The 23,767-nt window shown below is 43.3% G+C and overlaps 1 protein-coding gene across 2 annotated transcripts in view; it reads right to left on the bottom strand.

The window, feature by feature from the left end:
- The window catches only part of MEGF10 (multiple EGF like domains 10), a 138,299-nt gene that overhangs the window by 73,797 nt on the left and 40,735 nt on the right, over window positions 1-23,767 (bottom strand). For both annotated transcript variants that reach the window (XM_048503647.1, XM_048503646.1), the window contains exons 3-5: window positions 20,539-20,640; window positions 19,200-19,300; window positions 15,350-15,442 (exon numbers count right to left, since the gene is read on the bottom strand). In XM_048503647.1, coding sequence (XP_048359604.1) covers window positions 15,350-15,442; window positions 19,200-19,300; window positions 20,539-20,640 — 296 coding nt within the window. The remainder of the gene's footprint in view (window positions 1-15,349; window positions 15,443-19,199; window positions 19,301-20,538; window positions 20,641-23,767) is intronic.

Below are 23,767 nucleotides of genomic sequence, written 5' to 3'. Positions count from 1 at the left end.
CCTGCCCTAGTTACAGTGATCCATGCAATCGTTACCTCCAGATTGGATTACTGTCAGTGGCGATGCAACAATGGGGACATCCGGATTTCCCCTGTTAAGTCATGTAGGGGTCAGAAAATCACCCCCAAACCCCTCTCCCTTCCCCCTTGGCCCAGCCCTGCCCCAACAGACTTCTCCAGCAGGCAGAGCCGCCCCCCCCCCCCAAAAGAGCCAACCAGACCTGCAGGGGCCCGGCAGAAACCTTCCCTCCCTTCCCCCCAACCAAAAAGGCCAGCCGGACTTGTAGGCCCCGGACAAAGCCTCCCTCCCCAAAAGGCCCACCAAGCCTGAAGGGGTCCAGCAGAAGCCTTCGCTCCTCCAACAGATGCCTCCAGCACCCCAGCCTCAACATTGGTGGAGGTCAGCCAGATCTCTTTCAGGCCAGGGACTACCAGCAAGTCCTTATTTGCCAACCACAATGCTCTTCAGGGGAACGTCATGAAAGAGGCAGCCCCAGAGTTATGATAGCCGCATACTGTTAAGGGCTTTGAAGGAGAGTGACATGCCCTTCCCTGCTGTGGCTGACAGTTCATCAGAGGAAAACTTGCCTGAGCCTTGCAGAGCCACACCAGCTGTGTCAGCAGAAGAGGAAGAATTACAGCTTCCCAGTTCATGGCTTATCAGGAACACCAGGCAGGATGATAGCACTTCTGATTCCTCCGATGTAACACAGCATTTCTGCAGCAGAACCTGAGGGTGGCCTTGAAGGGCAGGTGTCATTCTGCTCACATGCAAGCCCAGCGTCGGTTGAAGTCTTTGCAGCAGCCTTCCCAAGCAAGCAGCCCAGCCCAAGTTGTACAATGAGCTGCTGTAAGGGCTACAGCTGTGGATGCAATGCATGAGTTTCTCAGCAACTCCTCCATGCCCCTGTTCTGAGTGTTTGGACCCTGCTTTGATCTTGGATCAGCTTCCCCCAATCTCGCTTCTCGGTTACTCCCTCCTGGTTTGTCTACTCTGTGTTACTTGCCTCTCTGGACAGTTGCCTCTCTGTGTTACTTGCCTCTCCCACTGGCTTGCTGTGTTGTGCTTAGACCTGACGGTAAACTGACTGACCCTGGGTCCGGGTGACTCCCTGCCTCAGAAGTCTTTTCAGTGCTGATGCTGTCATAGCAGCACACCTGCCCTGCCCTGCCAGCACATGGAGTACCAAAATTTTGAACCTGATTCAGTACTCCTCCTGGAGCCAATTCAGCTGGTGAAGCACTGGCTGTGTGTGCATTCATTTTGGGGTCCTAGTCAGGACCTGAGCTGCTTCATTTTGCACCAGCTGGAGTTTCTGGGGCAGGCCAAAGGGCAGCCCTGCATACAACAAGTTGTGGTAATTTAGCCTAGAGGTGACCATTGGATGGATCACTGTGGCTAGGTCAGATTGGGATAGGTAGGTTTCCAGTAGCCTTGCCCAGCGAAGATGGTAAAATGTCAGGTGGGACACCTGTGTTACTTTAACCTACACAGATAGGGAGGCATCAAGAATCACACCTAAACTCTTGACCTTGACTCTTGACACCTAGATTCTTTGCATAGGTGTTAATTGCAAGCCATCAAGAGTTAGCAATTGGCAACTCTTATCAGTACCTCCCTGGCCCAACCACAGGACTGCCGTCTTCAATGGACTTAACTTCAGTTGGCTCTTTTTCAACCAGTCTATCATGGCCTCCAAGCAACTGGTCAAGGTATCTGGGACAAAATCTGGCCGGTTGTCCATCAACAGATACATCTGGGTGTCATCAGCATACTGGTAACAACCCAGGCCAAATCAGTTGGGCAAGAGGACACATATAAATGTTAAACAATATTGAAGAGAGACTTGCCCCTTGAAGGACTCCACACACCAACAGGTGGTGCATGGAGGTCCTTTCTCCGACTACTATTAGTTTACTTTTATCTCTATTGACTAAATTGAAAAAAAACTGGAAGGAGATTGTCAATTCTCCCTGCCAGCAGTTACCATGAGGGACAATACATAATCCCATGGAACACCACAACACAGTTGCCATGGTTTGCAACCATGGTTTCCCAGCACTGTATTTCTGAACCTACTCACAAGACAGACATGGAACTGCTGGAGCATGGTTCCACCTCAGCATCCCAAAGCAATCAAGAAAAATACCATGGTTGATGGTGCCAGAAGCTACTGATATTCAGGAGAAATCAGAGTACCACTACTACTACCACACTGCATCTCTTCAGGTCATTTGTTCAAGTGATCAAAGTGATTTCAGAGCCAAAACTGGGCTTAAAACCTTATTCAGACAGTAATTTTGGATAGTAACCTTGCTGTTGTTTGTCACAGAAGTCTACATAAGCATTCCCATGAAATATTTTATAATTCAATTCTGTAGGTCTCAACAAGAATAATTGTGAATGGCAAAAAGCATGCATAAATAGAAAGTTGTACATTGTGAAAGTAATAATGAATCATTTTCACTGAAAACAATTTTCCTATGTATTGCAGAAATACTTAGCAAATTTTTGTATAGTGCATTTCCTATCACATCTGGGTTTTCTCTAGAATCTTTTCTTGCTATGATTATCCTATTTCATATGTTGTATTGAAGGCTTTCTGCCCTCTGGCATATTCAGCATTCTTCATTATTGTGGTGTGCAAAAAAAGGATTTTTATTCAAGAATCGAAGTTGAATTTTTTTGTAAAAGCTTTTTGATCCATGAAATAGAAGAAAAGGGTAAATGTGGTGTTCAGAGATATAAAAGGACAGGAATGGTACGGCTTTCATGTAATACATTTCACAAAACCTTTGACATATTTAGGAACTCAAAGACAAAACTGAAAATTGTTAAGAACAAGAACAGATGGCTCTGACGAACAGGAAGAATCATAATTACAGGAAAACTTAAAAACACAACTATGAATGTGGTTTATCATCCCAATGCAATTTGTGGTGGGCTTTCTCTCTGCATAAGTTTGTGGTTATTTCATAGTTGTTGTTAAAGTCATTTGATAAAGTTTTCATTTATAAGATTTGAATGTCAGTATAAATAGCTTACTTTAATAGCATCTGGAGATCTGTGTTGCTACCGGAACTCAATCAAACAAAAAAGTAGCTGATTAAAGCTTTTAGAATTCTTTGTTATTTTTAGTGTAATTCGCAAAGCTAGTGGAGTTGGTGACATTGACAATTCACTGTTCTGTATCCTTAAGAACCTGGAGATGGGTACACATGGTTATGAAGTATGAAGAAAGAACACAAAACAGACTGAACTGTTTTCCTTCTGCAGTCTAATAGAGGTGAAAAGAAACAAAATGTAATGCCTGTAACATAAATATGGTCTGAACTACTGGAGATTCTTCCAATTTAAACTGGTATTTCTATGAAAAGGGAAAGATTTCTTTTTATTCTAATAGAACCATGGATGTTGTAAAATATGGTAATAATTTTACTTCAACAGACTGCTATATGATTCCATTGTACCCTGCCTTGAGCACCCTAATTTGGCATAAAGGTGGGATATAAATATTTTAAATAAATAATAAAGTGGAAGGTGAAGTGCATAGCTAAGTGCATAGATAAGATGGAAATGGTTATACTTTTCAGGGTGCACTGCATTTTCCCTCATTAAGGGCAGAAGATTCTAGCTACCATTTTGATTTGACGTCAACCTAGTGATCTTCCTTAATACTAGGCTGGCCCACACTAAAATAGAACTTATCCAAAGGTAGTCTTGAGTGAAGGCAATGATCTGACTTCCATTACTGAAACAGGGTTAAATAAAATGAGAAGGGTAAGTCTTCTCCAGTTATGCATGCTACATCACCAACACAGGCTCACTAGATAAAAAGGTATAATTCCTGGCATATATCAGGATTCTATACCCTCTACAGCACTCTGCTCAGCAGAATTATCTTTGTAGCGTGTGTAGAATAATGAGAAGACAGGGCTTTCCCATTTTTGTTTATTAAATATTTCTAGAATGCTTTCCACTTCTAATGGACCCAAGGGCAGTTTACAAAAGTGCGTCATGTATCATGCTTGGTCTCATGTATGAAGTTGAGGACCCTGAGGTTCTTAGTTCCAAGGAATTTGCTGAGGTCACCTTAGTGGGGGCTACTCGGCTATTTATGGTTGCTATGACAACTAAGAGACTGACAACCCAAAAATTCTTGTTGGTCTCTAAGGTGCTACTGGACGGAAATGCATATAGGAATATAATAATGATTTTATCATGATTATTTATTTTAGTTGGGAAACTAACTTATTTAAATTGAAAAAATTAACTTACAACAGGCTTAGACTGGAGTAACTCTAGGATTGCTCTTTTAAGTGTATCACCTCAAACATTTCTTAGTTAACCCCGACTAATGGGTTAAAATGGATCCAAACAGCTTTTTTTCAGTGAAAACAGGAAAAATGTGTGCCCTATGACCATCAAAAAGGCTGTTTGGAATCACAGGACCTGCACGAACCAAAGGCATTGGAAGTGGGACTATAGTTAGGAGGGAAAATAGATGAGACTGAACGAAAAGTTGGTTGGATTTTGTAAAAGGGTTTGTTTCACTTAATGGCCAACAGTCACTTAAAAAAATGGCTCAAGTTTTGTTCTAATTCAGAAAAAATCTGACTTTTAAGTTTGTGTTCAGGTGACCTTGAACTCTCTGGTTATGTTCTCTGGTTCTATCTGCATTGGCAGAATGTGTTCTTTCACTTTAGTTGTCAAACCAGTTCAGTCTTTCAAGAGTTCATTAAACACTTAAAAGTTTCTCTGAGAATCTGGCAGAGTTTGGACTTCATATGTGTGTCCCACAGAAACTGTGCCAAGGGATACTGTTTCTTGTTCTCTTCAAAGTCTGCCACATCCTGTGAGAAAAATACTGCAAGTATAGAACTTGCAAACTTTACAAACATTCCTGGTGGTAAATAACACTACAGGATAGCATGATGTTTGTATCTGAAATTTCCATAACAAATTTGCTGAACTTGAAAGAAAAAAATACACACAAGGATTTGTCATTTTTGATTCGTCAAACCTGAAGACTCAACATGAAATATCAGGCTCAAGTTCTCATTTTTCTTTCTTTATCAAACATTTTCACTAAATAATAAGGACCAGTCTTTAACTAAAATTTTATTAGCATTAAGTAAATGCAATTAAGTTTGTTTTCTCACTTGAATTTCCCCTGAATTGTTCCTATAGACTAAAATGAATATTACCAGTGAAACCAAGTTGTTCTTAAAGAAGTAGAAGATAAAAAAGGACAAGAAACGTCCCTTTTATACTGGTATAGTCTGATAGGATACTCACGTACTGGCCAATGTACTGTGCCAATAACATCATTCACTTACTTCCTACTAGGTTCTGTAGAAAAGAAATCTGAAACTAAAACTATACATTACGTACGGATGTGTGCAATATTACCTGACAATCCTTTCTAAAATCACTCTAGAGCAGGGGTAGGGAACCTGCGGCTCTCCAGATGTTCAGGAACTACAATTCCCATCAGCCCCTACCAGCATGGCCAATTGGCCATGCTGACAGAGGCTGATGGGAATTGTAGTTCCTGAACATCTGGAGAGCCGCAGGTTCCCTACCCCTGCTCTAGAGGGAAAGAGGGTACCTAACATGCATGTGGACATAGCAAGATTCAAGGATAATAGGCAACCAAGTTGGCAATGGTGCAGCTGAAACTTGAGATCTGTAGAAAGCTAGAGCTTCAGAATCAGCCAGTCTCTGAGCAAAACACAAGTTGAACCAAAGAGGAGGTTGAACCAGCAAAGGTGGGGACACAAGTGCTGGATTATTTAGGGAACTGAGAGTTGCAATCTTTTCTATTCCCAGGGAGTGGTCCCTGATCCTGGAAAGATTTACAACATGTGTCTCTTTTTCCTGAGACACTAGAGTGTGGGAGGCTCAGACCTTCCAAGTGCTTTTTCCTCAGTCTTGTCCAAGCTTCAGCTCCAGCCATCTGTCTTCTCCATTCTTGGGGCCTGTCTTCTCCATTCTTGGGGTCCCAAAAATGGTATTCTGGAGGTACAGGAGTTAGACAGGTCCTCTCAGGGGTTCCCCCATTGGCTAGTTCTATGGAAACTTGAACAGGAGCCTGCTATAGGAGAGGATGTGTGAGCAGAGGTGTATCTAGTCAAACTGGAGCCTTCAGGGGGCAAGGCGATGGAGGTATTTCCAGATTATGAGTTTTATTCACTTGTGGTCTGTCCCACATTGAGCACACATTCCCTTTGGGATGGATTTTCAATTATGCACTCATTTTGGCCTTTTCAGAAGTCACTGCACTCTCATACCAGAGAAGCTCTGTGGTTTCTGAAACTAGACTGTACAAATTTTCTTTTGCTTCACAAGGAAGATGAAGGGAATTACCATGCATTATGCATCCTTCAGGTTTTCCAGCTCCTCCTAGCTTCACCTACCCACACAACAGCTCTTCTGGCCAGGATCAAAAGGACTGTTGTTGTTTTTTAAATCACACTACAGATCTATTGGTGGAGCAATAGACTAATGAAATTGACATGGTCAATTGCATTCTCAATAGACTCAAACCAGGACCACAGAAACAAAGGTGGCAGGGAAACTCCTCAGAGGAAGATCGCTCAACAAAAAGGAAGCAGCATGTGGGTCTAATGGCAGATCCAATCGGCATGGAGATGTTTTGCAGCAGGAGTTCCCTTATGAGAAGCAAACCGTGGAAAAAACCACTCTGCAAGCAAACAGCTGCGCCATGAGCAGAAAGCGCACAAAAGTCCCTAGTTGTTCTAGACAGATTAAAATCAATAAATGTATACATGCTTACCTTGGTGTCTGATTGAAGTTATGATTTCTAATATTTATACAGTAATTTGAACATGGCCCCAAAGGACAGATTTTTTTAAAAAAAACCATACAGAGGGACCAAGTACACAGAGAGAAGGTGTTTCAGCAAACCTGGGGGCACACCCAGGTTTGTAGAAAAATCTTACCTTAAAAAGAAGATGAATTTTTTTAAAAAAAAACTAAAAGGTTTTAAATGCCAAGATCCCTTAAGATTACCTCACAAGATCTCGGCAGCCATTCTGGATTACCTAGGCAACCACAGACAACATCACCTAAGTAGCAAAATAGCTGTTGCAGTTCAGTTTGAAAGACAGGGAGATGGGGGTCTGTCAGGAGGTAAGGAATGAAAGGAGAAGCTACAATGCCTATTGGGGGAGGAAAAAATAGAGATAGCATAAGCAGAATGACCAGTTAGGCAAAGATGAGATTTTCTCCTCATGAATTTTCTCACAGGTTCCTGCTTTTTAAAAAAATCTGCAACAGTGCCTTCAACCACAAGGAAAAACGAGATATAAACGTTTTAATAAATAAGTAAACACGATATGCAGCAAAAATGTCTTGTGATACAAATGCCTTCTGAAGTCTGTTTTCTAAGATGTTTGAGATTTAGAGTCTTTCACTACAGCTTTAACTAACCCTGGGTTTCATACATTCTGAAACCACCAAATCAATCAATTATTCTTAACAGCTTTTTTCTGAAGATGTGCTATGCTGATGACCTAGCTGCAAGGGATAGTTTCAACTTGTTTTCTGTTTGCTCAAGTGCAATTGATCTGTCTACTCACTCAACTCAATAACCCTTAATAACATAATTTAGTTCATATTAATGTCAGTTCTTTTGATAAAGAGATAATATTCTATAAATCTATATCTTTTATGTCTATTTTGCCTGCTATCTTGCTCCTTTTGCTTCTATAAGATATACTTCAGTCAACCAAAATATCCAATATGTCATAACAAATATTTCAAAAACAAGTAAAATAAAAATAAGCCTAAAATAGCATTTTTTTATCTATACCATTTTTGGATCAAGATAAGAGAAACTATAATATTCTAATCCCTTAACTAAATTTTGTACTCAAAATGATGCTCTAAAACAATGCTCCTATGAGCTTCTCAAGTCATTAAGTTCCATGACAAAACAAAGATATCTGGTTAAAGCTACTCTCATAGCAGACTGGATATTTAGATGTGTTGATATAGCAGTCTTGTCTCCCAAGGATTTCAGTTAAAATCATGAAAAGAATAAAAGATCAGTTCAAAAGGTAAAGCAAAGCAAGGTGCCTCTGAACTAAGAAAGAGCACTCAATGTACATAGCAGGGGAAAGAGAAAATAAAGGAGAGAACTGTATTTTATTGGCCCTCCTGACTTGACATACTGGGGCCTAATTAGATATAACTTTGTCATGTGTCCTCTAGGGGACCAGCAGCCATACACTATCTGCCACTCTCCATGGGAACTCCCTCTAAAGTAATGCAGGGCCACAACTTTGGTCAGGACTGCAGAACATGGGTTCCTGCTCCCCCCATGCCTGTCTTTCAATGCAGAATGCCACTGGACTTCAAAATGCTTTGGTGGGAAGAAGGGTACTTATAACTCTATACTATTTCCCTAGTCAAAATTGTCTGTCCCTATGCCCCAGCTACTTTTTTCAGTACCTACAAAAGCTATGTTGTGACTGAACTTTTTTTATGAAGAGTTATTTATACAGAGCTGTAATACGATATGAATGCTATGAATTAATTCCAGAGAAGAATATAAAGTATTTCCTACTAGCCAATCATCCATGGCTCCAGTGAGAATTTCACTACCAGTCTGCAGAAGAAAGCTCTGTTTGTCAACATAGATGAGAAAATCATGCATACCTTATGGCTCAAACAATAACAAACAGCATTGTTGAAATTTTGCAGGCTGAAAGTGTTACTCGTTTTGGAACAACTGTGGATAATTCAATTTGCAGGAGGACAATCCAACAAAAGCATCTCACTTCTCCTTTGTCTGCTAGAGAAACATGAATACATGCCAGGATGCCCAGACCAGGCCTATTTCCCCAAACCCTGCCTCACCAGCATGAGAACAACATGCCCTTTTCCTTTCTAATCCATCACTGAAGTATTAACTACAATCCAAAACAATTTTTAAAACTTCAAGCAAGCTGTGATTAGTATGCAAAAACTTTTACACAAGATCACAAACATCACAGGGGACCACTCAGTTCAAGGTACGGCAGGAAGGGCTCTTTCACATGACTTCTATGTGCCATAGCAAGAGCACAGTATTGGCACTGTTCAACTTGGTTCTACTAGTAGCAAGTAGAGACCAAAAATGCAGTAACAAAAAGGCTTTAACAACAGCACAAATGAAAGAAAGAGAAAATTATTAAGGTGAACGGAACTTCAGTCTCTTAAACACAACTGGTGAATTTCTGATTTCAGTTAACTTTATTTTTTAAAAAATAATAAAAAGAAACTTTATTTTATTGGTCTTCAGATGAATATTCCATTGATCCTTCACTATTCCACAGCCTGGGGATAATGACTAAGCAAGCTCTCTGACGAAACAATTCACAAACAGGGGACCTCCAGTTGATCCAAGACAGAGATATATGAGTGGAGGTTGTTCTTCAGATTTAAAGCTGTTTACAGTTTTAGAGGCCAAAATCAGCACTCAGATGGGGGCCCAAAAACAAACTGGAAACTTGTGAAACTGACACAGCACTGGCATCATATGCTTATCACTGTAAACACTTGTTAAGCCCCTGGTGCAATGTTTTGAAGCAACTAAAGTACTTGGGCATTCTCTCAATGCCCATGAAGGGCACGTATTCTTCTAGGTATTACAAAGGTTAAGTATAATTGTGCCCAGGTATGTACCAAGCAACAACCATCCAGCACTACCTTCTGAGAGCTACCAGGAAAGACAGAGGCACTGCAAAATATTTCTACCACAATCCATTCCAGTCAAACAATACAGAAAAATTCTGACTCCTACATATCTATGTTGGAAGTCACCTGAAATTGAATTGCCAGCACTCTCAGAAGCATCTTGTACAAACAAGAGGGAAATTTAAAACTGACCAATAGGTTTTTTTTAATGCCTTAGTCATAGCTTACTTTAAGGTCATAGGAATGAGATCCCTCTCTTGAAGATGCCAACTCTAGTCCTTGGACTAATAGTGTTATCCAAAACAGGGCCAGGACCTTGGTAATAGTACCTTTTGGCCAGATTTAATCAGCAAGGACAGACAAAGATTAAGCAAGCATACATACGTACACACACAAGTGGGAGATCGACAAAACAGACATAGGCTTGAAAGTAATTGTTTTTGTTACTAACACAGCTGGCTTTCAAACTGGGAAAAGTCCTAAGAATGCTAATCCTGGAAAGAAGATGACATCTGCTGTTTAAGTGCAAGAGACATTTTAAGTGCACGAGACATTTTCTTCAAATGATGGCTAAAGTGTTACCTGTAACCTCAGTCTGTAAATCCAAGTTTTCTCTTGTTTTTTCTAGGACTGCATGGCTTTTCTGGTGAAATTATTTCCAAGTCTGCAAGACTATAGTGATGTAAATTTGGATTTGGATCCCTTCTAGTCTGGCTTCTGTGATGGGCATGGGACGGAGACTATCCTAACCACTGTCACAGATACACTCCATATGCAGCTTGACCGAGGTGGATAGGGGATGCTGGTATTGTTAAATCTCACCGAAGTGTTATGATCTTTTGATCCACTGCCTGGTTGCTTCTGGGGTTCAGGGCATGGCCTTACAATGGGTCACCTCGTTCCTCCGGGGCTGGTCTCAGCAAGTGAAGATTGGGGAGAGGGCCTCCCAACGGCACCCACTTCGGTGTGGTGTCCAACAGGGGGCCCTATTGTCCCCATTGTTATTTAACATCTATGTACAATCCCTTGCTCAGTTGGTACAGAGTTTGGGGCTGATCTGCCATGAGTACGCTGTTGACACTCAGCTCATTCTGTTGATGGAGGCCGGGGCATCCACTGCCCCTGCATCTCTGCAGCACTGTTTGGAAGCTGTGGCTAGGTGGTTGAAATGTAGCAGGTTGAAACTGAATCCAGATAAAACAGAGGTCTTGTGGGCAGGCCAAAATGGGGGGATTGGGAGGTTTCATCCTCCATTGCTCGAGGGGGTCTCCTTGCCAGTGGCCTTCTTGCTTTGCAGCCTGGGGGTTATCAAGTTGGGAGGGGAAATTCTCTGGGAGCGCTTTCGATTTTGCAGGTGCTTAATTATCTCCTGTCCTTGAGGTTTGTGGCTGGGAAGAGCCTCCAGGCTAGACACTACTAACTCTGGCCCTTTCTGCACGGAGGCGGAAGGGCTTGGGTCGGCGTTACTGACGCCGACCCGACGACGCTGGGACCGTCCGCATGGACGGTCGCAGAAAGAACCGGGAAGACGGCGCCGCTGGGCGCCGTTGCCTGGTGGACTCACCTGCTCTCCGGCCCTCCGGCGCGTCGCCAGGGCCTGGGGACACGCCTCCCCTGCTCTGCGTGCCTGCTTCAGCGTCGCAGAGCAGGGGCCGTGTCCCCAGGCCTTGGCGACGCGCCGGAGGGCCGGAGAGCAGGTAAGTGGAGGGAGGGAGTGGGGGGGGGGAAAGTGCCTGGAAGCCGCTGCCGTTCGCACGGCAGTGGCTTCCAGCCAGTGTTTCCAAGAAAGTGCGCTTCCCAGCGCACTCTGGAAACACCGGCTTGGCGCCGGTCGGGCGGCACGAGGGCAGCTCGGCTGCGCTGCAGCTGCGCCCCCTGTGCAAATGGCGGCCTGGGGACAGCGTTTTTGCCGTCCCCAGGCCGCCATATTCCGCCCGTGCGGAAAGGTATTCTGTTGTTCCCATGTGGGGGTGGGGATCATGCTATCCAAATTATCAACTGTTCTGGTGTGCTTTTGCCAGAACTGTCTTTTTACTGTTCCTGATTTACCTTCAATAAAATCTTTTGAACCTCACAAGTGTTTTATTGCCTGAGCGGGGGGTTGACATTAAGACAGTTCTACGTTGTTAATGTTGCCAACTTCACGCTCCCATCGTCAGCTGAAGTTGTGCATGTTTTATTGGCAATTATCACTTTTTTCCAGGGAATCTTAGGCATTCCTTTGCTGGGTGCTGAGATCCCCACTATTGTGCTGAGTGCTGGGTGCTGAGATTCCTACCTATTATATTGCAAACTTTGTACAGGAAGACCTGGATGAAGAGGCCCTGAAGTCTGAAATTGCTGAGGCAGCCACCACTGAACAACGATCACTGGATGTGCGACGGAGGACAGTCAGCACTGGAATGGGGGTGACTGGTCTCACGTTTGGATGAATCACACAATCCTGATCGGGAAGTATTGGATTATTCGGCTGTGAATTGGACTGATCTTGGCGGGGGAACGCAACCCTGACAGTTTGTGGAGACACACTCTGAGCACCAGAAAAGTGCAGTGTGGCTTACCTGACCAGTAGGAGCTGCTTATGACTCTGGTTCAGATTCCGAACCCTTAAGTGACACCCTGAGAGTCGCTGAGCAGTGGAACCAAAAGAGAAGCAAATACCAGGCCGAGATGCCCAAGTTGCACCATGAAATGGAGCTGTTCCAGTTCCGAGCGCAACTTGCAGAAGCAGCTTGTGCGCCAAACACAGATGGTAACCAGGTTCGACCTGCTACCGCTCAGCTCGGCATCCAGGCTGGTGCCCAGACAGGCGTTCAGACCAGTACCCAGACAGGAGGGATTGTGCCCCCTCCAGCCTTGGGACAGCGCCTCCTATTCCAACCTGGCAGCTGGCGCCACCCACCCCAGTACTGGCAGCACCAGCCCCGGTGCCTCATAGACAAATGAAAGTGCAATTCAATGGCATCCTGGACTGCCTGTCTTACTTCCTGGTGCAAGTGGATGCCCATATGTAAGACTATGCTAGTGAAGTTGAATGGGTTCATGATGTGGGAGCTTTAGTGGAGAGGCCAGTAGTGGACTGGTATGTGGGGTTATTTCATCGACAGGCCCCTGAGCTCTGCTCACTCCAGCAGTTTTTGATGGCCTTATGTACTTTGAAAACCCTTTCTTGGGAGAGCAAGCTAAGCGAGACATTTTACAAATGTGCCAAGGAAACAAATTGTTTGTGGAATTTTCTGAGGGCTTTCAGGCTTTAGCTAGTAAAATACCCAATTGGCCAGAACAGGTGTTTGTGAATGCCTTCAAGGAGGCTCTATACCCTGAACTTCGTTGTTGGTAATCGATGAGTGGTAACCCAGATACCCTTATGGAGTGGATAGTGCTGGCCGGTGAAGCTGAAACGAGAAATGGTGTATGCTTGGAGTTACAATATCAAGTCCTTTCTCAGTCGCTGTCCGGGGCAGGTGGCCCTGGCGGGGCCTCAGAGAGTTGGCAGTCATCAACCCTCCAAGCCTGAGGAGACCCCATATGCCCACTGTCATCAGCTGGGTCTCTGCCTTTACTGTGGAGACAGCAGTCATTTAGCCACCAGCAGCTAAAGGCCCGCCCCAAATGCGATCAACCAAGCCTACAACTTCCAAACCAAGCAAACCTAAGAAGAGGATCATGAAGGTAGCATTAGGACCGAATCCATCCTCCCCTGATTCTGATGTTGAGGTGACGGGAGTTGGATTTGTGACTGATGCTTGCAATCTGGATCCACCTCCTGCCACTACCAAAAGGGTGAGTGCTGACGGGACCCCTGATACTGCTCATGATTGTCACCAACTCCTCAAGAAGAACCAGGATGATTGTTCAGGCACTGGTGGACTCAGGATGTTTGCATTGCCTCATGCATCCCAGTGTAGTCGAAGGGTAGGTCTTACCCCAACCCCCCTTCGCAGACCCATCCAATTCACCCAGATGGACAGCTGCCCGATGGAAGGGCCACTGCTGGCTTTCAAAAACCGAAAAGATGTTAGTTCAGTTTGCCCAACATTGGGAACGTCGCAGTTTTATCATTGCCAACGTAGCCAAATACCCTGTAATCCTGGGAATCCCCTGGCTGGAGGAACATGATCCAACCTTTAAATGGGCAGATCACATAGTGCGGTTCACTGATCCTCGTTGCGACAGTCATGTACGTTCTATCCCCCCCCCCCAGTAAGCTTAGAGGAGTATGAGGGGGTGGCCACTTCATTGGAGGGTCCATCCAGAATAGCTACCAGCATCCCGACGCCTTACCAGGATTTGAGTTGGGTGTTCGAGAAAAAGGAATGTGATTTGTTGGCCCCACATTATAAAACTGACTGTAAAATAGAATTGGTTCTCTGAGAGCGCTTTCATTTTTGCAGGTGGTTAATTATCTCCAAGTTCTGTCCTTGAGGTTTGCAGCTGGGAACAGCCTCCAGACTGGACACTACTAACTCTGTTGTTCCCATGTGGGGGTGGGGATCATGCTATCCATATTATCAACTGTTCTGGTGTGCTTTCGCCAGAACTGTCTTTTTACTGTTCCTGATTTACCTTCAATAAAATCCTTTGAACCTCACAAGTGTTTTTTTTGCCTGAGCGGGGTATTTGACAGGGGTCCACCTGGAGTCGTCACTGTCTATGGAGACCCAGGTGACTTATACAACCTGGGTTGCATTTTTTCATCTGCGTCAGGCACGGTAGTTGGCCCCTTAACTCTCCCAGACTGACCTGGCCACTGTGATCCATGCTACGTTCACCTCTAGTCGTGATTACTGCAACTCGCTCTATATGGGCCTTCCCTTGTGACTGGTCTGGAGGCTGAAGTTGGTTCAACATGTGGTGGCGTAATTGCTCACAGATAGTTCGATATGAGACCACATCTCTCCTGTACTGTGCCGCCTGCACTGGCTTCCGATGGAGCCCCTGCCTAGTGGGACTCCTTGCCACCATATGTCCATGCCCTGTGAGACCTTTCACAGTTCTGCAGGGCTTATAAGACAGAATTATTCTGCTGAGCCTTGGGGGGGGGGGGGGGGGCCGTTGAAGTGCCATCCGTACATTTCATCTGATGGTCGATTTTGTAACAACTAATGTTGTTTCCACCTTGCCTACCCTCGTTGATGCAAATAGGATTGCCATTTTGCCATCTTGTTAAAAATTATATTTATTATTATATCTGTTAATTTATTGATTTTAAGTGATTTTATATTGTATTCTGTTTTAATTTGCCATCTTATATGTTGTAAACTGCCCAGAGCCCTTTGGGGTGGGCAGTGTAGAAAATGTAATAAATAAATAAATCAAAATGTCTTTCAGTGGCCTGTTCCAAACATTTTTGTTGTGATTACAGTGTTATATATTCTCTGTCTATGTGCAGGCAGTTAGCAATAGTACCATATGGGTTAATGTGTCAAAGTGCTTTCAGCTGCTGATACTTGGCACTTAGGGGATTTAAAAAAAGAAAAAATAAAGAAATTGGAAACAGACTTCCAATACCTTTATGTAAATCAGTGCTGACTCTTCAGGCAGGACACAGGGAATCCTGGAATACATTTTTTGAAACCTGCCCACAAGTAAGGGCAAAAGAACAGACAGAGCAGAAGACAGATGGCAACAGATGTAGACTTACCACTGGAACAGTTGGGTCCACCCCAGCCAGGCTCACACTGACAGGTGTTTGGAGCAATACAACGGCCATGGACACATTTATCAGCACAATGAGCTGTCAGAAGACAAGACAAAAATCAGGAAGAATAAAATTAGAAAAAAGTAGGGGGACACACATAGACTTTCAAGAACCCAGCTGTTTTCTAGTGTCTCCAGTTGCTCTTAAAAACAAGGGAAATCTTAACATAGTTAAACTTTTTATAACTTCCTCACAGTTTCTAGGAATTTAATGTCTTATCCAGTCTCAAAATTTCAGCAAGAATACAACAATAGCTGTTATGGTTCCATATACCCAGTTAGAAAAAAAGGACTTTAATGTCTTTTGGAGAATGTGTATCACAAACTATTTTTGGAACAGCAAGTATATTTTGTTTTTGCCTTCTCTGAGAACTCTCTCAGCCTCACCTACCTCACAAGATGTCTGTTGTGGGGAGAAAATGGGAAAGAGGTTGCTTTGAGACTCCTTACAGGAGAGAAAAGCAGGGTATAAATCCAACCTGTTCTTATCATTTAAGAATCTCAACTAACAAATATCATTTATTCACCAATTTTTATATTCTTTTTCATGCTATTATTTATTTATTTATTAAATTTGATAACTCACCCTACTCCAGCACAAGGCCAGATGCCTTAGTCAGATGCCTAAATTCTAGCAAAAAAGAGAGTGAAGTGAACTTCCTGGGGTAAGGAGTTCAGCAATCTCAGGTCCTGTCTAGCAGAGCCACCAACTTTACTTCAAATGTTAAGGGCAAACAGTGCAAAGTATTCAAGGAAAATCTCAATAAATGGACAGGTTCATTTGGGAGAATGCAAGATTTGTACACACAGGCCTTTTAGGGCTTTAAAAGCAGCACTTGGAATTAAACAGAGAAATCAACTGTGAGCCAACGAAGCTGTTGTAAAATGGACTGTATCCGTAAATTGTATATTGATGTGCTTTATTATACTGCCTGAGCTTCAATCTTAGGGTTTTTTCATTCCATATGCTATTAAAAGTAGTGAACTTGAATGGTGGAATGCCTGTGGTCCTTATGCATTTTGTTAAGCTTTTGTATGAAAAGTGATCAGATAAAATTGAAAATTCTTCATTCATATAGTAGTTTTAAAGAATCTTAAAGTGGTACAAGTATTAGGTAGTGACTGCAGTTTTCTATTCAAATGGCATACTAACAACTAACAAATAGCATACTAATATATTCCGCTCCTTTCTTAAGAACACATTTTTAAAGTCTTACCTACTGTCAAAGGTCATACATGCAAGATGAAGGGTGAGAGCCAAAGCCCTTTTGGTCTTGGGCACTTTGGCTTGAAGATCATAGTTTTGGCCTGGAATTCTGTTGGCAGAGACTGAGAAATACCTGCCCTGCACTTAGGAAGACTCCCCCATCCCTTCTCCTATTTGTTTGCTTACATTTTATTTTTGTTTTGTAATCTATTTTGTCCTCATTACATAGAACAAAAAAAGCATATAAATTGACACAAATTACTGTATTGTATTATTTCTGTTTATGACATGCTGTAGACCAGGGGTAGGGAACCTGCGGCTCTCCAGATGTTCAGGAACTACAATTCCCATCAGCCTCTGTCAGCATGGCCAATTGGCCATGCTGGTAGGGGCTGATGGGAATTGTAGTTCCTGAACATCTGGAGAGCCACAGGTTCCCTACCCCTGCTGTAGACTATAGGATGATTATTCATGTAAAAGGCGACATGTGTGTTCACTGGTATCTCCTTTATAACCCTAAATCTATATATATATAAAAATGGAACCATGCGTTTGGGTGCTGTGTGGTTTCCGGGCTTATGGCCGTGTTCTAGCAGCATTCTCTCCTGACGTTTCGCCTGCATCTGTGGCTGGCATCTTCAGAGGATCATGTGTTTGTTGCTTCGAGAATAACCCCGCACCTGCTGCCCCAAACGCACTGAAAATTTCACAGACACTTACTCATTCCCCCGACTGTGTTCTTATGTACCTCCCGCTGTCAGACAACACACCTGAGCCAGGTAAAACATCTTTTTCCTGGCGCACCAGGCCATGAAGCTGCCTGTGTGTAACTGTCACCCTTAGAATGTTCGTGCCCTTAGAATGTTTGCTCAGATGGCCAGATGTGAGCAGCGAAAACAGTACATAGGCAATAACTCGAGTGGACGTGAAACACATACACACATTGCCGTGTGAGACGTCAGGTGTGGTTCCCCCCCTTACACGCAGGTACCTTTCACTCTCTGTGCCTCACTCACTACTACCATGCAACACACCTACTCTCATACACATTCAGCAAAGGGAGACGGAAGGGACAGAGGGGGAGGCATGCAAGGGAAGAGAAGTGAGGGAGGGGACAGAGAGTGAGGGGTGGCATGCAAGGGAGGGGAGTGAGCGGGCCCAGCATCTGGATATGACCCACCCACCCTAGCAGAGGGAGACGGAAGGGAGGGAGGGGGAGGGGTGGCATGCAAGGGAACAGAGAGGGTGGGAGAGGGAAGGGACAGAGGGGGAGGCATGCAAGGTAAGAGAAGTTAGGGAGGGGAGAGAGTGAGGGGTGGCATGCAAGGGAGGGGAGGGAGAGGGCCCAGCATCTGGATATGACCCACTCACTCTAGCAAAGGGAAAGGGGAGGGAGGTAGGGGGCGGGGTGCCATGCAGGGGAACAGAAGTGAGGGAGGATGCGGTCACACACATAAATGAAATCGTACAGCATCAGCCTGCGCATTTCCATGAGCACGTACTGATGGCCTCTGCAATTGATTTACTGCTACTGTTCCTTTCCCATTTCACCACAGCAAGCCACAGCAACGTGTGGCCGGGCCCCGCTAGTTAACAATAAGTAGAATAAATGGTAATAACCAAAGGGTAGAGGATAGATGTCCATTGGGTATTTCCTGGACCAATTTTTCTGTTATTTAAAGTACCCATAGAACATCAATAACTGATATCATAGGTGGAGACAGACAAATACTTTCATAGTATTTACACAATCAACAAAACAAGTAAAATGCTGACATTTAAGGAACATGTAGAAGAAAAATATTATATATTGCTTCATTTTTCTAACAGGTTCTAGTTATTTTCAATTTCTTTTGCTACTTTCACTGAGATTCCCTCACTACCAGTGGTACCTGAACAGGGTAGTATTAGAAACTTTATTCCACAAGGAAAATCAAAATTCATAGGGAAACTTGATGTTCACAAAATTCTAATGCTCTGTCAAATATGTGCAATCATACAATCCATGGAGTCCACCCAGAATTTGGACTTGCAAGTAAAAACTTAAGCTAACAACAAAGTGTCATCTGTTCCCTGGAAATAAACTGAAGGTTTTTTTAAAGGCTGGCTCTTAAGAATAATCCTTTTTTGTCATGTCCATCTAAAGACCAGTGTTCATGGTCCAACTCTTCCTTTGCAGGACGAAACCACAGTTTTGTTCTCCATTTCCTGTGACAGTTACTGTCCACTTTAAACTTGTGCACTAGAATCTTTCTGCCTAACTGACAGCTGAAGGAATAATCACTGGCTCTTGTAATCCTGGCACTAGGGATGTTGGACAGAAACATGCAACTGCCAACTGGAACTGTCACTCAAAAAAATTATGCATCCATCAGCACTGGCACCTCCAAGGAAGAGGAATTCAAGAAAGATGAACTGAACAGCAATCCACTTCATACAAACAGGGCAGAGATCTACCTTGCAGTAAGTTTAATGTAAGGAAATATTAACTAATACTTGTTACCTGCTTTAGCATATATTTCTTTGAGTTACCAAATTTTTTGATAACTTAAGGTAAGTCATATAATATAAAGATAATTACACTTACGGATGCACATTTCCCTGCTTTCATAAAATCCAGGGCAACACTGAGATTTCCGTCGGTACATAGTTTTTTCTCCATGTCTGTAGGCAGTACGGTAACTGATTCTATCAAACAATAAATTTTAAAATTGTTAATGTGTACATTAAAACATGCAACTGTGGATATTTAGGGATATTGTAGATTGACCTGTAAGTCTAAACCTACAAACAAAACTGACTGAAGTGTTCATATTAATTCTTTCCTAAGGAAACTACTAATTCACATATTTCCTAAACTAGTTTAGAATTTGACAAGTAAACTAAAATAACCTTAAGGACACAAACAGTTTTTTAAATATTAGACACTGAGATCTCTAGACTGTGACCTACATTTTTACTGATCTAATGCATTGGTATAAATTCAAAACATACACAATATAATCTGAAAGCAAGAATAGGGTAATCAGAACAAAACAAGCCAGCACTAAAGGAACTTTTAACAAAAACTAAATTTGAATTGACATTTTAATGATAATAAACAAAAACAAATACTTTAGAGCAGTTATCCTCTGCTAATAGCATGCTCCCTAGTCAATGGTACATGCTAGTCCAAATAGAAGATTTGGCAGTAGTGCTAGAGATAGATTCTTTTCACAGATAATAAAAACAGATAAATTACCTGCGTCAATAATATTACTCTTATTTACAATTTCACTTTAGAGGACATCAGGAATATTTTTTCACACCTTTGCATCACACAGACTTTCACAGCTCAACCATCCTTTGCAAGAGCATACTTTACAGCTTACATTATATTTCCATAGACTATATCAGTGGTGGCGAACCTATGGCACACATGCCAGAGGTGGCACTCAGAGCCCTCTTTGTGGGCACACGCATTGTCGCCCCAGTTTGGGCACTCGGCAGTGGCATAGCACCAAGGGAGTGAGGGGTGCGCAATGCACTGGGCGTGCGCCTCTGCAGGGGTGTGGCGAGGGTGTTTCAAGGCATTCAGGGGGCATTCCAGGGCAGGGCGGGGGCAGGCGGGGGCTTGGCAAGGGCACAGGGCACACGTGTGCTCTGGGCGCAGTTTCCCCTCACTCCACGCCTGGCACTCGGTCTCTAAAAGGTTCGCCATCACTGGACTATACTTTACAGCTTACATTTCTCAGGGATAACTTACAAGAGAAATCCTATCCTAAATATGATGTTTGTACCACCATAATCTGTAGATGTTAGGTTCATTCCGAATGAATATGATGAATAGCCTGATGAATAGCTTAGTATAAACTCTTTTTAATATCAAGCAGCCACTTATCCACTTAGTCCCACAAAGCAAACTGAAAGCATATTTTTAAAATTACCTGTGTCGTGTGCATTTAAACCAGTTCAATATGTCTGTACAGCTGGTATAGTAAATCTGATCAAAAGGATGTGGATAAGATTCTTGCACTGTAACAGAATAACTGAATAGAAACAAAAATAAATTACTAAACATGTTCATCAACACAACCTCTGCTGATTTAAACCAAAAAAAGCTGCCAATTTAGGTTTCAAAAAGCTGCAGACATTGGTGGCATTCAGATCCTATAACAAACAGAGGTTTGTCCATGATGAGCACAAACACAATTTATTGCCAAGTTCCATTGCTCTTCTTCCTTCACATGCAGAGCATAATTTAAGACGTCTGAATGGAGAAATCTTTGAATTAAATTCCACTTCAAAACAAAGTCATCTTAGAATGTTTCAAATCAAACACTGTGTGTGTGTTTTAGTAGGTAAAATTCTGGTTTTATAACAGCAGTGTAAATTATTAAAATAAATAGTACACTTTTTCTGGTGAATATCTAGGTTCATATCTGCAGCAAGTCATAGGCTGAACAAGCTTGGTATGTCAGCATCTAACGAAGACACTTCTACCTCTAAGGTAAAGTGTTTTCTTCCCTCCCCTCCGCAATTTGTACGTAAATTTGTCCCAGCAGTTCTCACACAGAAATGGACAACTTCAGCCCAAACCAAAAAGTCTGCCATGAGGCATTATGACTTGCATGTGCATACTACTCATGATATGTTCCTTTCATTATCTAAACATATATTTCATGCACTGGGAAACTAAAGTTGGATGAGCCTACTCCACAAATAATTATGAAAATTGTGCCACAAATATGTGGGTGGGGATCTGATTTTACCCAGAAAAATAATCTTGGTAATTGGATTATTATTTTGCTATCAAGTCATATCTGACTTGTGGTGACCCTGCAGTGTTTTCAAGGCAAGAGATGTTTAGCAGTGGTTTGCCATTGCCTACCTCTGAATCATGACCATTAGCATTCCTTGAAGGTCTCCCATCCAAGTAATAACCAGGGTCAGGGTTGAGAGTGTGTGATGGGCCCTAGCTCACCCAGGAAGTTTCCATGGCATGAGTGGAGATTTGAACCCTGGGTTTCTCAGGTCCTGGTCAGACATCTTAACCAAGTACCACACTGGCTCTCAGCTGCATATAAAATGTGAGAATTTAAACCTTGCTTTCCTGTTTGGAAATTTCTATTATTTTGTTCATTTTTCAGCTTCTCTGGACAACCTTGCAAACTTCTTTGTTAGGAAAGTGAAGAATCCAACGTGAAAACTGGAATTTTCCTAAATCTACAAAAAGCTGTAAAGAACATGAACAAGATTGCTTTGTGGGTTGCCCGTAAAATACATGACATATTGCATAACCACACTACAGATAATATGTCTATCACTGTCTAAGAAGGATCCATTGAATACTTACTGTGAAGGGTCTTTCTACTGTAGGTAAGGGGGACATCTCAGCTGGGTGTCTTCTCCACCAATAGCAAGGAGGCAGGAACTCGTCATAATTTTAGCCGTGTCACTTCCTGTCCATTGCCGAGGCCATCTTCAATCAGTATCCTTATGACCTAGCAGTTTGCCTTGACAGTTTTTGAAGTGACCGGACGCTAATGTTAATAACCGAACAACTAACAAGATAAGGAGAGGCTCAGGTGTGTGTTAACCAACATTCAAACTATTTACAAGGCATCGGGGACTAATAAGGACCAGGGGGGGTCGAGATGTCCCCCTTACCTACAGTAGAAAGACCCTTCACAGTAAGTATTCAATGGATCCTTCTACTGTAGGAGGGGGACATCTCAGCTGGGACCTCCCCAAGCAGTGTCCCTAATTAGGGTGGGTCCATCAGTCCCCGATGATGTGCTCCAGCACTCTGCGGCCGAAGGCAGTTTCCGCTGAGGCTAGAGAGTTCATCTTATAGTGCCTAATAAACGAAGAGCTTGACGACCAAGTGGCCGCTTTACAGATCTGTTCAACTGATGCTCTATTACGGAATGCAGCGTTCGTTGCTGCGCTGCGTATTGAATGCGCTGTAACGCCTAAAGGTATAGGTAGTGAGGCCGATTTGTACGCCTCTATGATTGTGGCCTTTAAGGTTGTACTTATGGCTGCTGTTGACATCGGAGCACCTACGTTAGGAGAGTTAACGTTGATGAAGAGATTCTCCGTTTTGCGGATGTTCTCTGTTCTGATTATGAAGGCCTTTAGTGCCCTGCGGGCGTCCAGGGTATGCCAAGCCTTCTCTTTAGGGTGAGAAGGGTTGGGCATAAAGTTAGGTAACACAATTTCCTGTTGAAGGTGAAATTTGGAATAGACCTTGGGAACGAAGGTTGGGTCCAGGCGTAGTACTACTCTATCTTTAAAGAATATGCAGAGCTTCGCGTTGACCGATAGTGCTCTAATCTCAGAGACCCTACGTGCTGATGTTATAGCGAGTAGGAAGAGAGTTTTCATTCGCACCCATCGTAGAGGAATTGTTTGGATCGGTTCGAATGGGGGTTTAGTTAAGGCTGTTAGCACTACGTGCAGCCGCCAGGAAGGGAATCGGTGTACCACCAGCGGTTGAGATAATTTTACTCCCCTGAGGAAGTTCGTCACATCCGGATGGCTAGAGATGGGTTTGGCGTCTATCGTGTTGCACACTGTGGATAGTGCCGAGATTTGCCTTTTTAGGGTGGCGCAACGCAGGCCCTTTTCGAACCCCTTTTGGAGGAATTCTAAGATGTTGCCTATAGATGGCTCTTCTGGGTCTATTTTTCGTGGTTGGCACCATTTGACAAAAGTTCTCCAGGATGCGTTGTAGATGTTGATTGTCGATCGTCTACGCGCTGCCAGTATGGTGTTTGTTACCTGGGTTGAATAGCCCCTTAGCCTTAATTTTTTCCGTTCACACTCCACGCGGTCAACTTGAGCCAACCTGGGTCTTGGTGGGCTATAGGTCCCTGTGTTAGTAGGTTGTGGGATACTGGTAGAGTTAGAGGTTGACGCGTAGACATCTCTAGGAGTGTGGAGTACCACGGTCTTCTGGGCCATTGTGGCGCGATGAGGATGACCTGGGCTTCTTCCAACCTGATTTTTCAGAGGAGACGCGGAATCATTGAGATCGGCGGAAAGGCATAAAGTAGCTGGCGTGGCCAGGGGGCTGTGATGGCATCCACTTGGGTTGCCTTGTGATGGAAATATCTGGACATAAACAGGGGCAGTTGAGTGTTGCTCGCTGTAGCGAACAGATCCATTTTG

The sequence above is a fragment of the Sphaerodactylus townsendi genome, linkage group LG07, assembly GCF_021028975.2.
Source record: "Sphaerodactylus townsendi isolate TG3544 linkage group LG07, MPM_Stown_v2.3, whole genome shotgun sequence".
In the NCBI taxonomy this organism is placed as follows: domain Eukaryota; kingdom Metazoa; phylum Chordata; class Lepidosauria; order Squamata; family Sphaerodactylidae; genus Sphaerodactylus; species Sphaerodactylus townsendi.
Note: the sequence above shows the minus strand (reverse complement) of the source record. Positions and strands in the feature narration are given on the sequence as shown.